The sequence below is a fragment of the Xenopus tropicalis genome, chromosome 3 (genome assembly GCF_000004195.4).
Source record: "Xenopus tropicalis strain Nigerian chromosome 3, UCB_Xtro_10.0, whole genome shotgun sequence".
In the NCBI taxonomy this organism is placed as follows: Eukaryota; Metazoa; Chordata; class Amphibia; order Anura; family Pipidae; genus Xenopus; species Xenopus tropicalis.
The window spans coordinates 91,616,164-91,634,564 of record NC_030679.2 but is presented as its reverse complement, the minus strand read 5'-3'; the positions used below and the strand labels follow the sequence as shown (position 1 = coordinate 91,634,564).

The following is an 18,401-nucleotide window of genomic DNA, read 5'->3' as shown; positions in this document are numbered from 1 at the left end:
TGAATTTGGCTCACATGTAAAAAAAAAGGGTTGAGGACCTCCATTATAAGTGAAAACATTTTGCTTGCTTTTTCTCTCCTCTTCAAGGATTGCATGTTTGTTTATAGTGTATCTGGAAATAAATTTGATGTCATATTTCTCCTCTGTCACAGTTGGATGAAGGGACACCACCTGAGCCCACTGGGACCTTTGTCGACTATCAGACAACTGGTGTTAAATACTCCAAAGCCATTGCTGTGACAGCCCAGGAAATGGTAAGGAAAGTGAGCAGAGATAAACTTTATGCCATAGAATGGGCGGCAGGGCTCAGTGATGTCCTTTTTGTGATTTTAATTCATGACTGTTGGGGAACAATAAATAGAAAGTATTCTGTAATTACATTCTAACTAATCTTTTAATGAAAAATATGCATATTATTTTATCATAAATTAGTAATGGAGCATTTTTTTTTTTGTTTTATCTTTAATTGACTAATTTGCTTAACTAGAAATACTGAGCTTTGTGTAAAAATCCCTTTCTCTTTATCCTTTCTCTTTATTTCTATTTTTTCTTTGTGGCTGTTTACAGCTTACAGGTGAAGTCCATTATACAGGAAGATTATTTGTGGGCTCCTAATCTTATTTATGTACTTTAAAAAACAAAATATGGGGTGGCTTTTCCTATTTTACAGGGAACCAATTCATTATTAAAACAGTAGGCAAAAGTATGTTTAGTACATGCCCTGTTCATTGAACTCATGTTGAACAAGGTGGTTTACTGCCTCTTTTTAAAAAACAAAAAAAAAAAAAAATAGGCTAGGAAAACTTTGGTGGCCATGGAGGTGGTGGGGACGGTACAGCATTTTTAAAACAGCAGTGTCAGTGTACTGAGCTAGATACTGAACAATATATTCAGTGTAATAAATCTATATGCTTTGCTGTTTGATTTTTATTTTGACTTGCCATTCTCCTTTAGATGACCAAGTCTGTAACCAACCCTGAGGAGCTAGGAGGTTTGGCATCCCAGGTGACAAGTGATTATGGAAATCTTGCTGTCCAAGGTCGTATGGCTGCAGCCACTGCAGAGCCCAAGGAGGTAAGTGACTTGTTCCTGCATTAAAAGAGAAGGAGAAGAAGTCATTTTGGCATTTTACTGCCAATAGATTTGCCACCCAGAACACTATATTTATTCTGCAGAAAGCATTACCATACCTGAGTAAACAGCCCTGCCATTTTATGTATCTCCCTGCTTGCCACTCTAGCCATTATAGCTCAGATCACACATTCCTAAGGGAGGGGAGAGGGAGTTTTATGAATTTGTATGGAAGGGGAGAGCAGGAGAGAGCTGCACAGACTCTGGCCCCAGGAATTAAATTTTTTTTTAGAGAGAGGAAGTCAGATACCCAAGAACATGTTTACAGAAAAGTAAACAAGAAATCCTGTTTTTTTTAATAGAGGACTCAGTGCAACTTTTCTGTGAGTGCTTAAGGCTTTACATAGACCTTTCTGATAAAGCTTTCTTAGTTTTCCCCTTTCCTTCTCCTTTAAAATGGTATACAAATATCTTATTAATTAGATGCAAGCCCATATTTGCTGTGCTAGCAGGAAATCATGTAATTGTGACATGTTTTAGAGTGTCAGTGTCTTAATTTCTCTAGTGCCTCCTGAGCAGGACCCAAAAATTAGACCATTTTTGAAATCACTAACAAGTTATGCCTCAAACAGTTGATGAAAGAAACATCTTAAGGGCTCTGGCACACGAGGAGATTTGTCGCCGGCGATTTTTAAAAGAGAGATTTGGCGACAAGACACCAATGCTAAACCAATGGAAATCGCCAGCGTCAAAACATACGAGGCTACTTCAAGTCGCCTGCTGTTTCAAATCGCACACAGATCCTTTTCTGAGCAACTCGAGTAAACATGTGGGAGGGGTAACTGTTGAGTGGTACCATGGGTAGCAGATCGCCTGGAGCTCAACTCACATGAAATCTCTTTGTGTGTATTGTCGTGGCGACTTGTCGCCAAAGCGCCGGGGGGGGAAAAACGCAGGCGACAAATCTCCTCGTGTGCCTGAGCCCTTAAAGAAGCCCCGTATGCACAGTATATTACAAGGATGGACGTGTTGTCCCCCTGAAACACTGCTGCACAGGTTGTCAGAATAAATGGTGTAAGTGCCCTGCCTGCAAGATATATTGAATGTTTGCTGGCGTGGATGAGGTGCATCTACCCTCCAGAAATGTGTCTGCTTCACAAATTTGAGAGAGATGCAACTATATAACTTTATTACACTTAAATATTGAACAACAAACTTTTTTTTTTTTTTTTAAATGCATGTTTATTTAAAGTTTTTGAAGGCATAATGGGCATAAGCATTCTTACCAAACATTGCTATACCTGTCACAGTATTACACCAATGACATTAATTAATTAAGACAAGTGATTAAAAATTATGTTTGTGTTGGCAATAACCTTTTTTTATAGCTGAGCTTTATGGTATGTTGCTTCTCGTATCAACCCAGGAACCAGACCTTTGGAAAGCACCTTGTTTAGGCTTTGTATCAATAAACATCTAAATATATAAATGAAACGTAGGCACACAATAGCAGCATATATTATTGGTAGATGAAGTGGTTTCATTTTGTAATTAATATTTAGGACAGCTTCCCAGGAGTATAGAGGTCCCAGTGAAGGTCTTGGTTGATGTGTTATTACAAAAACATATTATCTCTCTTCCACAAGGTTTGTGGCTCTGTAGGACACATCTTTTGAGTTGTGAACATGATGTATTTTTTTGTCCTTTCTAAGGTTGGGTTCCAGATTAAATCACGAATTCAAGATTTAGGTCACGGCTGCATATTCTTAGTACAGAAGGCTGGAGCTCTGCAGATTTGTCCTACCGACAGTTACACCAAACGTGAGCTAATAGAATGTGCTCGTGCTGTGACTGAAAAGGTACAGTATGTATAATGTCTAACTTTATTTATAAAGTGTTACTGTGACATGCAGCACTGTACAATTTTATGATATAAAATGTACAAACAGAAGACAGAAATAATTGCATAAATATATATATAAATATGCAGAGATTAAGGGGGGAGATTTATCAACGTTTGAGTGTGAGTTTTTTTTTTTCACAATTTCACAACAGTTGGTAATTTGAGCTCTTATTTAAAGTACCTTTTTTAGTGAGCCTTTTTAATAACTAGTTTTATACTATTCACTGTGCAGGATACCCAATGCTCATACCGAACATAGTCTTATTTAGCCTCTTGTTATGTACATCTACCATTCCTGTTCTTTTATTTAGGTATCTCTGGTGCTTTCAGCTTTGCAAGCTGGCAACAAGGGGACCCAGGCATGTATAACAGCCAGCAGTGCTGTTTCTGGCATTATTGCAGATCTAGACACCACTATTATGTTTGCTACAGCTGGAACTCTCAATGCCGAGAATAAGGAATCATTTGCTGACCACAGGTAAGAAAACTAGCCAGTAACGTGGGACTTCAGTCATTTGCACTAAGATGGGAGCAGCAGTTTATTAAATACATGTTTAGTCCTTATAAACGTGGACATGCTAAAGGAGAAATCACATTAAGGGTGGTGGCAGATTAATGTTCAGTTGCTGCTAAAATACATTAATATTAATAGTATCATAGCTCCCTTAAAATGGTTGAGGTTCATGCACGGTACAAGAGCATTATCGCCTCATGCATTCAAGTATCCAGGTCAACAAATTGCAACTTTGTCGTTCATTAAATAATTTAATGTATGATTCTGTTAAAATCATAATGCTTTATTTTACTGCACTCAGGGAAAATATACTAAAAACTGCAAAGGCACTTGTCGAAGACACAAAATTGCTGGTTTCAGGAGCTGCATCTAGCCAAGAAAAGCTTGCACAGGCAGCCCAGTCGTCAGCCAATACAATAACCCAGCTGGCCGAGGTGGTGAAGCTCGGTGCTGCCAGTCTGGGCTCTGATGATCCTGAAACCCAGGTGAGCATGATATGCCAAGGATCCTTCAGGTTCCAGAGATAATTTTGAGTTAGGTCTACTGACCTCTTATTTCATTTGTGCGCTCTCCAGCTGTTTATCTTTCTGCAAATAAGACGCCCTGGCCCGGAAACGGTATTCCAAATGAACACGGAGCAGTGTGGGGTACAGTCAAATAACATGTTTGGTCCGTGTGTTCTGTAATTTCGCTGACCCTTATCCTTTTTTTTTTTCAAGTTTGCCCAGAACATTTAAGGGATCTTAACCTAAGGTTCTGTAAGGGTTAAGCGTAAGGATTAGGTGTGATAATATCCCCTTGTAAATTTACCTATAACTTTTTACCTGTTTGCTTCTAACTTCACCTTTCCTCCAACAAATCCAGCCTTGTACACAGCAGTACTGCTTGCTAGTTCCCATGCTACAAGCCACGAATTCTACATTGCATCTGCCATGGCCATGTGCAGTGATATTGAAGCACCTGTATTGTGCACAATAGTTGCCTCCTTTATGAAGAAAATGAGTGATGTGTTTGCTATGACTGTTGGACATAGGATGAGAGAAGTATAGAAGGCATATAAAACAAATGTAAGCTATAGGTTTATATTTGAGATTCACAATAGCCACACCTTAAATTCAAGGTTTTTTGTCTTTTATTATGCTCATATTAATATACCCTTTGCAGAAAATATGCTGATGGAATTTACAGTCTAAGATCCTGCCACTTAAAGGACATGAAAACCCTATATTTTCTTATTATGTCTCCCCAACCCATACCTCAAAATTTCTACTGGATATAACCCCCCATTTGCCAGCAGCATAACATTTTCCTAAAACAAATAGCAGCTTTCACCCGGTGGCCAATTTCCCTCTGACGTCATCAGAAACGTTTACATTTAAAGTTCATGCGATGAAGAATGCAGGCTTACACAGGTAAAACTTACTTGTATAAAAAAAAGTCCTGCTTGGACTGTGCCCTGTAACAGTTTAAAGGAACAGTAACACCAAAAAATTAAAATGTATCAAAGTAATTAAACTATAATGTACAGCTGCCCTGCACTGGTAAAGTTGTGATTGTAGCCATGGGGTGATTAAGGGGATGCTGCAGCCTTACTATTACCCTTTTAACAACCAGAATGGAAGGTATTAAAAGATTTCAAAGAGGCTGTTCACTGATCAAGTTTTTTGTGGGGGTTTACATGTCCTTTATAGGCACAAACACACATGGGTACATTTTATCTGAAGCCATTTAAGCTGCCTGTAAGTTTGGGAGGAAATCAGAGCACCTGGAGCAGATGCACCCAGATATAGGGTAAAGTTTGTCAGTGCTGGCTAATTGCATAACATTTCCTTACATACATACAATGGTCTTTGGAAGCAGCACTCTGAACACCTCTAGCATCTCTGCCTAGCTGAGTCTGTTTGCATTTACAAGTGCTTAAGCTGTTCAGCTTCATGCTATGGCCTTTATGTATGCTAGTGTCACCCCTCTGCAAGGTATTTTAAGGTATAGGAAATGAAAATCTGCTGAGTTGCATAGCTCACATGATAATTATTTCTTTACTGATTCTTCCAGATTTAAAAGGTTTCATATGGGCATTATCAGAGTCTAGGGAATGCTTGGGATCCAAATTTGCACCTGCCCAGTAACCCATAGCAACTAATCAGATTTTGTATTATTTTGTTAAAATAAGCTTTCTGAACAAAGCTAATCACTGATTGGTTGTTATGGGTTACTGCACAGGTGCAACTTGGCCTAATGTTGGTTTCTAACCCCTCTAAGGGCATGGGCACACAAAGCATTTTGTCACTTGCACTTGTCCGAAGTTCCCTTCCCACCAACATTATTGTAAATTATTGGTGGGAAAACATATTCTTCACATATTACTCATCTGCACTGTTAAATATAAATTGCAACTGTTGTTTAATAGGCACAACAGGTTCTATACAAGTCCTGTTAATTGTTTTCAAGCTGAACATTTAAATTGCTATGGTAAAACCAAAACTTTGGGCCTGAATCACACACGATTTATAAAACAGTGGCCTAAGCCTATAATTTAGCTTGGGAGAAGAGGGACATTAGTATATAGGCATATTGACCCACTTTTGCCAGGTAAAGTAAGAAATTTGTTAGTTAAGACACACATTGATAAAATGACCACTGAAAAGCCTTTGAAATTAGTTCCGTGGTGGATGGTTCCTGTTTTATTAAAATTAGTCATAAAAAGGGGTGGCTTTCTAGCTGCTTATTATGCTGTGGATGTGAGGCTGCTCCCCCACTGAGGATCAACTTTATCTACTGGCTTAATATGCATGGGTCACATTCTAACCTGTCACTCTTGTGAATTTTTCAGCACAACATTTTAAGGGGTAGATTTTTTTGCCCCCACTCGAAATTTTCAGTAATAACACAAATATCATTTTTTAGGTGGTGCTGATCAATGCAATCAAAGATGTAGCAAAGGCTTTGGGTGATTTAATTGAAGCAACAAAATGTGCAGCTGGGAAGGCAGCAGACGACCCCTCCATGTACCAGCTTAAGAGCGCTGCCAAGGTAAATGCTTTCTTTGTGACTTCTACATCAGTAATTAAGGTATAAACACACACACCTTTGCATTAAGACTAGGACTGGGTGTTAAATGGGGACCTCTTCTAAAACCATAGCATTGATCAATACATAGCATGGCTCAGTTGTTTGCAGTAGGAGAAAAAGTCAGTCTGAGGAAGCACCCTCAGAAATCATTTAGCTATAAACGCTATTAGAAAAAATAATACCTTTCTGTAAGTAAAAAAAAATATTAAGCATCAACTACAGTTAAATTGATTTTTTTTTAAAGAAAAAAACTCAACCTCAGTTCATCTGTCTAGTCTTACTAGTTTCCATACTGTGCTTCTCAGTGTCACTCACACTATGCTTCTTTAATTTTTAGGTTATGGTGACAAATGTAACCTCCCTTTTGAAAACTGTGAAAGCTGTAGAAGATGAGGCCACACGTGGTACAAGAGCTCTGGAAGCCACAATTGAGCATATCAAGCAGGAGCTAACAGTGAGAAGACTGAATATTCTCTACAATGTTATACTCTATAATGTTACTTGCATTCTTAATGTGTTGAAGGGTTGGTTTTATGCATATACACCAAAACTTAATCAGTTGCTTGCTAAAGATGTCATTATAGAGGTCTGCCTATTGCATTTTGCCCTGGTCAGTGCTTCACTCCAGTAAAAAGGCATTTCACCTGTCCTGGGTACTTGGCTGGGGAGTCCATGCCCACCATGACTCCTGATGTACCAGGTAGTAAGCTTGAGGTGGGCACATACACAGTATACTAAAACTTACAGAACTGCTAAAATGCCCATGCCTATCCCAAGCCCATGCAAGCACTTTGGTTTAATCATTTTGTGTGTTGTGATTAATGTGTTACAAGTGATCAGTTCCATTTACTGCAAAAATATCCCAGGGCCTGTTGCTTCTTTAATGACTGTATATGATCGGTATTATATAGTAACCAGGTAGACAAAAAAATTCATGTCTGTAAGGCTGATGCCACACGCGGCGTAGGGCTGTTTTTTTCGGCAAGCGGAAAAACGCTTGCCGAAAAATCAGCCCTACGCCTGCTACTTGTGCCTGCACCCGAATGAATGGGATACGCTCGGGTACGCATGAAAACGCGAGAGAATGCAAAGTCTCGCGTTTTCATGCGTATATCGGCTACATGTGCCTGCACCCGAGCGTATCCCATTCATTCGGGTGCAGGCACAAGTAGGAGGCGTAGGGCTGAATTTTCGGCAACCGTTTATCCGCTTGCCGAAAATTTCAGCCCTACGCCTCGTGTGGCATTAGCCTAAGATAACCTAAACGTATGTTTTTCAGTTTTTTTTACTCCAGTTAAGTGAGTTTTTAAGTATTTACAACAGCTGTTTAAATTAACCCTTTGTGTGCCAACCTATTTCCAGTGGTCATAAGTTTTAAAGCAACACGCAATCTACAGTAAGTAAACAGGAACTTGGAAAGGATGAATCACCTATGCTGGCACACAGTAACTTGTGTGCCAGCCCTGTAGATTCTACAATTATAAGTTTATAAATGTACAAAATCGAACTGGCCCAAGGAATAAGAAATAATGAGGGACAGTAGGGCAAATATACATCAAGGAGTTGCTGAAAATGAGTAACTAACATGACTGTCCTGTGCAGCATGTATTGCCTGACATGACTGACGTGGCTGTCAAATAATGCATTATATGGTGTGCCTTATGGGGAATCGGTCCGCTTATTTGTAGTAAAGCTAGGACAAGGGGAATAGAAGAGGCAGATGGGAAGAAAAGTAGTCAAAGAGAAAGATGGAAAATAGTAACTGAGGAGAGACAAAGTAGAGAGGACAGAGTGAGGTAATGAGAAAGGAAAGATGACGGTGCAATGGTATGGCTGTGGGAGGGGACTCTGGGCTCCATACAGAGCAAAAGCAACGGCACCGATTAGTGCATTCGCTAGCGTGGAAAGCCGATCAGTAGTATGTATAATATGTATATATATATAAGGACAGAGAGCCGCACGCACAATGGCTTAGTGATTGGTGAAAAAATTTATTTGAAAAAAAAATTTTCAAATAAATTTTTTCACCAATCACTAAGCCCTTGTGCGTGCGGCTCTCTGTCCTTATATTTCCTCATTTTTGCCAGCACCCAAAGCATTTGAGCCTTTGTAGGGTGTGCTCCACTCTTCCTTGTGTAAATATATATCCTTGTGTTATATATATAAATATATATATATATATAACATGTATATTTTATAGGAACACATTATAACATCATCAATTCTACAGTTCCCTCAGGGTTCCTAGAAGCCAAATTCTTATATAGTAAAAATAAATACAAGTCATAATCTCTGTTCAGTCCTGCTGTAGAATGAGAATTAAATACATGAATCTATCACACTTCCCTTTGCTTTAAACGTAACTCTTTGTTAACACCGTTTTTTAATGGGGTAATGACTTCCAAAACCATAACCTTCAACTGCTCTACTTTATGGTTATGCTCAACAAAACGTTTTGATACTGGCTATTTAATATTACATAAATTAATAGCAAACTTATGTTGCCATCTGTGTTCTCTCACCTATAAATGAGACCACACTGACATGTCAACACGCAGATTTCAAATTTAGAAATGCATGAGTGATAATCTCTCAACTGAACACTATTCCCTTTAACTGGATGCACAAACTCCCTGCCCTTAATAACACCAGAATATTGCGTACAATTTGTTATATATTGTACATTGCATCCAATATAGATATATATATATATATATATTTATGAAACACTTTCTAGGTTTTTCAATCAAAGGATATCCCTGAGAAGACTTCATCCCCTGAAGAATCCATACGTATGACCAAAGGAATAACTACCGCAACAGCCAAAGCTGTAGCAGCTGGGAACTCTTGCCGGCAGGAGGATGTCATAGCTACAGCCAACCTAAGCCGCAAGGCAGTGTCTGAAATGCTGACAGCCTGCAAGGTGAGAGAGGGCTTCAAATAATGTAATCCCACTATGTGGTTTGTAGGCTACTACACACAAACTCGTTAGTTATCATCTAGTGCCGTGATCCCCAATCAGTGGTTAGTAAGCAACATGTTGCTCACCAACCCCTTGGATGTTGCTCCCAGTGGCCTTAATGCATGATGGTTGCATAAAAAACAGTTGTAATGCCAAGCTGAGTCTCATTTAGGCTGCCAGTCCACATAGGAGCTACCAAATAGCCAATCACAGCAATTATTTGGCATCCTCGTGAACATTTTAAATGCTGGTGTTGCTCCCCAACTCTTTTTACATTCAAGTGTGGCTCCTGGATAAAAAAGGTTGGGGATCCCTGATCTGTTGTCTTGCTTTATTTACTCCAAAGTGGTGTTGTGATTGATTCTGAACAAAATGCTAAAATATGCCCGAATCATTAACCTGTGTGTCTCTACCTTCCGCAGCAAGCAGTTTATCATCCTGATGTCAATGCAGATACCAGGCAGCGAGCCTTTAGATATGGGACGGAATGCACCTTTGCCTACCTGGAGATGCTGGAGCATGTTTTATCTGTAAGGGGTGGAATTAACTTTGCTTTTCTCTCCTGTCAGAGAAAGTACTGTATCCATGTCCTCCTGCATGGTTCTCTGGGTTCTGCACATAAATTCACTTCATGACCAAGACATCTTTTGGAGCAATCTGTCTTTTCTCACATCTTAGGAGACCACTATATTTTGATAATATAGTGCTCAGAGACCCAGTGTCAGGTGCCCAAAAGTAAAAGGACATGTCAGAGACTTCTAAAACCCCTTTCTTCCACATCTCTTTTGTTCAGAGTGTTGTTAGTGTGTCCTATCTGCATAACATTCTATTATTTTTATAAATAGGACCAGCCTATTCTGATATACTAGCAATATACAATTAATTTTTTACATAGCAATGGCCAATGACAAATATTGTTGAAATCTGAACTGTTGCAAATTTAATTTACTGTTTGTACTTTGCAATAGCAGTAGCAATAGCACTGTATAGTGTTAGGTCAAGCCTTTAAACATGAATAACACTGAATAAATGTGTCATTTTAGATTTTGCAGAAGCCAAGCCTGGAAACAAAGCAGCAGCTGTCTATATTTTCCAAACGTATTGCAGCAGCTGTAACAGAGCTCATTCAGACAACTGAAACCATGAAAGGTATGGTCTTTTTGTGCAAGATGTATTAATAGCAGAGAACTGTGTATCCAATATCTGCAAAGATAATAGAGATATATACATAGTGTACAAAGTGTACGGGTATAGGACCTGTTATCCAGAATTCTCAGGACCTGGGGGTTGTCAGGTAAAGAAAATACTCTTAGAAATGGGGCTTAGTGCTGTCAGTAAAATCAGTTGCTAGTGATGTGTTACATGACTTACTGATACGTGCCTGTTTAACTAATAATGTTCCCACTGTTGTAAAATATGAGAATATTAGAAGTCACTTCGGAGTTCCTTGCCCTGTATAAAGCACATAACTTCTCAGTGGCTTCTATCATGCTTATATTTTACAATAGAAGGTATATTATTCCATAGTATGGATACATTTCATACATTCCTCTTTATCAAATCCTGATGTGATTATAGGAACTGAGTGGGTTGACCCTCAAGATCCCACTGTGATTGCTGAGACTGAACTGCTTGGTGCCGCAGCTTCTATTGAGGCGGCAGCTAAAAAACTGGAACAGCTCAAACCACGGGCCAAACCCAGAGTAAGTACTGAAAATTTGATGTTTTGAAGTTTATCTTCTCATTCACTTTACTTTACAAAATCCAAATGGCACTCTTGGAGTTCTGGATCCAGATATGAGAACAGTGCATAAAGTAGAACCCATGAAAATATTCTGGTAACCCCTTTATTACATCTTTATATCATTTATTCTCTGGAGAGGCTCAGTACCTTCCAAAATAACAAACCTAGGATAAGTTCTACTAAAGTTTATTTATCATGAAATAATTGCTGCAATATTGTATTTTTATTTTTTTAATTTATTGCAAAAATATATTTACTACCCTGTTATGAATTAATGTTTGCAACCAACTCACTAATGCACTACAGTCCCAGCAGTGGCAGCAAAGATATATTACCTAGGACTCTTTTAGTTGTTGTAAATAGACCCTGTGCCACTCTTTACCCTCATTATGTTAATTACAGCAAGCAGATGAGACACTGGACTTTGAAGAGCAGATTCTGGAGGCAGCAAAATCAATTGCAGCTGCTACAAGTGCCCTGGTGAAATCAGCTTCAGCTGCCCAGAGAGAGCTTGTGGCACAAGGCAAGGTGAGAAATCCAGTGGGCGGTTTATCACAATGAGCAAGGAATGGTGGGAAACTGCAGAAGCTTACAAAGGATGGGACCATCTGTTTTTTCTGTCTGAATATTGTAAATACTGGATCTTCTATTATTTTGTACCTAGCAATGTATTGAAAAATGACTATGCCAATTGCATTTGCCTCAATTTACTAATAACTACTGTTTTAGTTATCTCCTAAATCTCACCTTCAACACTGCCACAGTTTCAACAGTTTCATTAACCTACCTAAAATGGCATGTCCACATAGAAAAATTACACAACTATATCTTGAATGGCCAACTTTCCCTTAAACATATTCTAGTTTAAATCTTATTTGGCCTTTGGAATTCTGCATGTGCCCTTCACCTTAAATACACTTACTTATACACTACTGCGGATAAGCACTGTAGAGTCCTCTCAACAAGATACTCCTATTACTATGCTTCACTCTTCCTGATGCGCACTATGCTGTATGAGTGCCAAGGTAAGATCAACAGCCGTACTTGGCATCAGTGGAATGACAATATGTAATTTAATCACGTGCAAAAATTGCCTTCTCTCTGACCTTGTTATTAGAATCACAGGCAAGGGATATGGGTTAATCCTCTCTTAGCATTTGGTATTTTACTGCTTTTTTTTATCCTAAGCTGGATCATATCCAGAGTATGTCTGCATGACTAGTGTACACTAAATACCAGGAAAATCCCCAACTGGCATTGGATGTCCAAAGCTCTTTAGCAGCACAGTTGGCACGACTACTAGTATTACTTTACTGTAATGGCTGCAGAAGTCTTTTTGCAGCGCTAACTAAAATTTGACAGTAAATCAACAGGGTTAATCAGGAATTAAACAAAAAAAAGCAAAGGATCGGTTAGGTGTCTCTTTTTGGTAAAAATGCTGTTTCCAAAAAATCAGCATGGAACTGCATGATGTGCAGTAAACTTTAAAAGGGTCTACTAAGCAGATCCTTGTGTGTTTTTCTGATATCCTACTAGGCCGATACTTATGAGTTCATCTGATATCTTATTTATAATGTTCCTCACTTCTTTAAAACCTACATCATATAGGGTTCGCAAAGTTTTGCATAATATGGACTTGTGTAGAGGTTTCCAAAATATCTTAAGGCACAGCAAATAATTGCAGCATACTTTGGTTTAATTGTAGGTTGGAGCAATTGCAGCCAATGCAGCAGACGATGGTCAGTGGTCCCAGGGGCTTATATCCGCTGTGAGTAATTTCTTCCATTAGATTCCCTCTCTACTTTTGTTGGTTTTTGTTTTTGTTTTTTTTCCCATGTAAACCTTTCCTCTTGCATATGGTTTTCCTGACTAAATATGAGCTCTTCACATTCAACATCAATGCATTGTACCCAATGGTTTGTAGATCTCATCTTCCTGCTCTATTTAATTATGGCTCTTCTTTGCAAAGCCTACTCCTATGGTACCAATGAATAAAGACTGAGCAGTCACACCAAATGCACGTATCCCCAAAAACTGGTGAAGTGGGACTCATAGCTTTACCATCAGCTGCACACTTAGCCCTTACCAACTAAACTTAACTGCATTGGCATTACTCACCAGCCAACACCAGGCAATTTTCTTGCTTAACAGTCAAAAACATATAATGGTTTCCATTAAACATTTTCACAAATCATCACTCACAGTACACTCCCTTGTCACTAACAGTCACCTAACTTTCCAGTTAGATTGTAAGCTTTGTAACCAAATAGAATCACAGACACTCAAGGCATATCACTGTACAGTAGTTTGCACTGATGTTTGATTCAGTCTGGAGTTGGCACCCCTCTAATCCTGAAGTTCTTTCATTTTTTAAATATATCCACTCTGACTTTTCCTAGGCCAGAATGGTGGCTGCGGCAACCAGCAACCTGTGCGAATCGGCCAACGCCTCTGTGCAAGGCCATGCCAGTGAGGAGAAACTCATCTCCTCTGCCAAGCAAGTGGCAGCCTCCACCGCTCAGCTCCTGGTGGCCTGCAAGGTGAAAGCTGACCAGGACTCTGAGGCCATGAGGAGACTCCAGGTAGCACGCACACTGTGGTGCAGTGGCAGGCTAGGGGGGATCATAAGTGTGACAGAGTTGGTAGGGATAAAGGCTAACCACAAGCACAGTATTACCAAAATTATGCTACAGAAAATATATAGCAAAGAAAAACAGAAGAAAAATTCTTACTTATCTGTGGCAAAGCTCACAATGTATTTGGGATAGTTCATTCATTCAGATCTCAAATGGTTTTTGCTTTTAAATTAATGAATATTATTTTTCTTCTACATGTTTCAAAACTAATTTTTTTATTTTGTACTCATGCTGATGCCTCACAGAAAGATTTCTGCTACTACGGACGGCTAATCTCTCTGAAATGCCCTTCTATCAGCAACAAAGAGAATCACCAATGGAAAGGCCGTCGTGTTGCTTTTTTTCCCAAAGTCACACAAACTTTCCTCCCGCAGGCAACTGCGCAACTTCAGAAAACTAAAGTGTTGCGTAAGCCTATCCACCAGTGATTCATGTTTTTGCCAGTGGAAAGGCATTTTAGAGAGATTATTTGCTCTCGGTAGCAGAGATTTATCACTCCTTGGGGCATCAGCCTTAACTTTATTTTGAACATTTTTACCCACCTCTTATCTTTTTATCTCCCCCTGCTTTCCTGTCACCTTTTCTTTGTTCAGGCGGCAGGTAATGCTGTGAAACGTGCCTCTGATAACCTTGTCCGAGCAGCACAGAAGGCTGCGTTTAGCAAAGCTGAAGAGGATGATGTAGTGGTGAAGACAAAGTTTGTTGGAGGCATTGCACAGGTCAGTACAACTCTTATGGCTCATAGGGGATTTCAATTGCCATTACTAACAAAAAATAAATGCTATCAGTGCTTTTCCATTGATAGCAATGGCACATGCAGTATATTTCCTTGTCAACATGAGTACAATACCATCACAGATTATTCCCCTGCTTAGTGGACTATTAATCTGTGCACTGGGAATCTAATATTCGATTCAGTTTCCCTGTTTAGCTCAAGAAATAACAGAAAACATAGGTTTTTGATCAATTAGCAAAAAGTGTGTTCAGCCCAAGCCTGGTCATTTAACACGTGTTAAACAAGGTCCCTGGTTCTACTTAGTTCTGTGTATGCCTGTTAATCAGACTCCTTTTAGGTTCCAGTTACTTTCTATTGCTGCCTTAAGGACCATTTCATATTTTATTCAAAAAATTATTTTTCTTCCTTAAGGACCATTTCATATTTTATTCATATTGCATAGATCATAGCAGCTCAAGAAGAGATGCTTAAGAAGGAAAGAGAGCTGGAGGAAGCACGGAAGAAGCTAGCACAGATTCGCCAACAGCAGTACAAATTTTTACCATCAGCGTTGAGAGAAGAAGAAAGTTAAATGTCTATCCTACATGTTGACATTCTCTACCCTGAAAGCAGAGCCTTCACTGTACCAGCTGAGGGAGGACTCAGTGAGTGCTTCCTGCATCACGCCCTCGGGTTAGGAAAGGCAGTCTGTGATGGAGGAAGGAGCACAGTTTCGCTATTCTAAGACTATCAGTATTATTTCCCAAGGTGGACATAACACAAATATATAAATATATATATAAAGTTATATAGACACCTGCAGGGTATAAGAGAAACTTTTCACCTGGATACAGCTCCTTCTGCATAAATATTTCTGGTTTTAAAGATCGTCTCCCTTTTACCATGTAACCCTCCTTGGTGCTGGAGGGGCCCACATCGCAGTGCAAACCAGGAGAAGATTTAAACTGCCTTTTTTTCTAGTCTGTTTGCAATTTAATTTAGCACTGGAACAATTCTGTACACTAAAATGATCTACACTAAGCCTCCTAGGAATTAAAGGCACTTGTAATGAAGAATTGCTTTGCTTATTGCCCCCAAAAAAAGGGAACACCCAAATGTCACACATGCATTCAAGCTTGCCAGGGTCAGAGATTGGAATTACTTAGATTTGCATTCTGTCTTCTGTCAGTAACTCAGAAACCAAAAGATTTTAAGCTGTTTCTGGTGACTTCTGAGTTATCTTCCCAGCATGCACTACCTGGGGACCAAGCACAGTACATACAATTTTTTGGGGCCACACTTGGGTCATTTTTTAGTTTATATCAGGCCAGGGGGTAAATTGCACTATTGTGTTCTGTTATTGAAGGACACACTGGATGAACAGCAAACATGATCACATTATTTGCACAGTATCTCTATAGTTTCTGAAGCAGGGAGAAGAGTAGATCATTGCCAGGAGCCAAGTCACAGCAGGTAACACAGTGAATGCCCAACATATATATGCCCATGCATATCTTATAGGAACAGTAACACCAAAAAATGAAAGCGTATAAAAGAAATGACATTATAATACACTGTCGGCCTGCACTGGAACAATGGGTGTTTGCCTCAGAAACTTTACTATATAAATACCCTGCTATGTAGCCATGGGGGCAGCCATTCAAAGGAGAAAAGGCACAGGCACATGGCAAATAACTAATAAAACACTATTGTCGTTTATAGTGGTTATCTGCTATGTAACCTGTGCCTCTTCTCCTTTTTCCAGCTTGAATGGCTGCCCCCATGGCTACACAGCAGCTTATTTTATAGTAGTGTTACTGAAACAAAAACACCAGTGTTACCAGTGCAGGGCAACGGTACAATATATTTTAATTACTTTAAAACTGTCGGTATTGATATACACACATGCAGCAACTGTCGGTATTCATATACACACATGCAGCAACTGTCCGTATTGATATACACACATGCAGCAACTGTCTGTATTGATATACACACATGCAGCAACTGTCCGTATTGATATACACACATGCAGCAACTGTCCGTATTGATATACACACATGCAGCAACTGTCCGTATTGATATACACACATGCAGCAACTGTCCGTATTGATATACACTCATTAGCATTAGACTCCCTTCTACTACTAAGTGGCAAACCCCTCTCACAACTCACTGGTCTCTGGTATTGACTTTCCATTAATGTCTAGACTAATGTCTAGAACAACAGGGTGTCCACATCAGTCAGTTATACAGGGAGGGATTTAGAATTATAACTTTGGCCTGAATTAAAAAAAAAAAATCTATCTGTCTGGACCCTAGATAGGACTTAACTGAAACTACCCCTACCCCTGTTTTTATTTGGTTAATGTTGTTGCAGTAAAATGACAGAAGCCAATATTACCCATGTTTTACAGTTCCAGCAATGCAGTGTTCTAATGATAGTTGTCACTAATAGATTTTGGCACTGGGCATGCATGAAAGTTTGCTCAGGGTGAAAATAGCTTAACAGCTGTGAGCAACTTTCATCTTTCTAACTGGAGACATCTTGGCAACACAGAGAGACTCGGTGTTAGTAATTTTCAGTTTTGAAGCAAGATCACTTTGCTCTATTTGTTGTGTACGATAACCGTAACTTGTCACTTTAAACATTCTTGTTATGTCTTTGGTACAGACCCTTCATTGTGCAGATCTCTCTACTCCTCCAAAGCCCTCGTCACTCTGCCTCAGGCACTGTGCACTTTTGTCTCAATAACACTACTCTCTTGTCTGATTATAGTTACAACTCTCTATTCTAATATAATAGTATAATAATATTATAATATACAGTATATATCTATTATACATATATAACAATTTAAAATTGCTCAGAATGCTCATCATTTACTCTGCATTAACATTTTAAAAAGAGCTAAACTTACCGAAGGGTTAGGCTTCTTCGGATGCTTCCCTTCTCCGTTCCATTGCTCCTGTCACATTGAGTAGTAGAAATGAGCAGGGAACCATCATGAGATGCTTTCTACTAAAGTATAATACATTTTTGTTGTTCTACCTGAGCCAAACGATGGGGGGTTTAGGATACACATGATATTAGCAGCGTAAAACCTCTATTGTGAAATTTAAAAACATTGTGGTAAAGGCACTTTGTGAGACACGGGGAATTTTTCACAAACAAAACTCTTGTCTTGATGCAAAAATCAGAGGTTTATTTTATTTTTACAAGACCTTCATAATAACAAATATGCAAGGCTCCTATTTACACACACATCAGTGACTTGCAAAGGAGACTTAGTTACAAACAAATGTAAAAAAAATCCTGCTATATTCACAACGTACAGCAGCTTTTCTGAAGACCAGCACTTCCCACTTATGCATTACATAGGCATTGCAGCCTTTTATAGGCTTCAGAGCTCCCACAATGCACTGCAGTATTACCTTTAAATTCCAATAAATGCTGCTGGCCTGACTCTGTGGTACAAGCCACCACACCCAGCTGGATCATAGGTATGGTAATACTTTTAATTTTAAAGCTGCATTTGTAATTAAGTATTTTTAATGCCTTGACATCAATACATCTAACATAAATGCATTACTTTTCCAATACATGCAAATTGTTTAGTATTTATCTTACACATTTAACATATCTGGTTTCTAACACAGACTAGCTAATTAAATGCAGGGTTCACAAGTGCTGACAGATTCAGAGTAAAGAAAGAAAAGTGCATTAGGTGGCTCAGCTTAATGGAGAGAAGGAAAAATAGAAGATAGGGAATTTACCATTCAC

General features: G+C 39.0%; 1 protein-coding gene across 3 annotated transcripts in view; it reads left to right on the top strand.

The window, feature by feature from the left end:
- The window catches only part of tln2 (talin 2), a 132,648-nt gene extending 116,958 nt beyond the window's left edge, over positions 1-15,690 (top strand). The window contains exons 42-58 of one of the 3 annotated variants that reach the window (XM_012966874.3): positions 153-254; positions 955-1,074; positions 2,784-2,930; positions 3,286-3,452; positions 3,790-3,973; positions 4,064-4,135; positions 6,396-6,521; positions 6,898-7,014; positions 9,298-9,483; positions 9,945-10,052; positions 10,566-10,671; positions 11,101-11,225; positions 11,669-11,794; positions 12,972-13,034; positions 13,666-13,848; positions 14,496-14,621; positions 15,081-15,690. In XM_012966874.3, coding sequence (XP_012822328.1) covers positions 153-254; positions 955-1,074; positions 2,784-2,930; positions 3,286-3,452; positions 3,790-3,973; positions 4,064-4,135; positions 6,396-6,521; positions 6,898-7,014; positions 9,298-9,483; positions 9,945-10,052; positions 10,566-10,671; positions 11,101-11,225; positions 11,669-11,794; positions 12,972-13,034; positions 13,666-13,848; positions 14,496-14,621; positions 15,081-15,209 — 2,187 coding nt within the window. In that variant the 3' untranslated portion in view covers positions 15,210-15,690. Of the gene's footprint in view, positions 1-152; positions 255-954; positions 1,075-2,783; positions 2,931-3,285; positions 3,453-3,789; positions 3,974-4,063; positions 4,556-6,395; positions 6,522-6,897; positions 7,015-9,297; positions 9,484-9,944; positions 10,053-10,565; positions 10,672-11,100; positions 11,226-11,668; positions 11,795-12,971; positions 13,035-13,665; positions 13,849-14,495; positions 14,622-15,080 lie in introns of those variants that run through there. The other 2 variants (XM_012966875.3, XR_004222020.1) reach the window with 2 other exon arrangements.
- Positions 15,691-18,401: the final 2,711 nt, after the last annotated feature.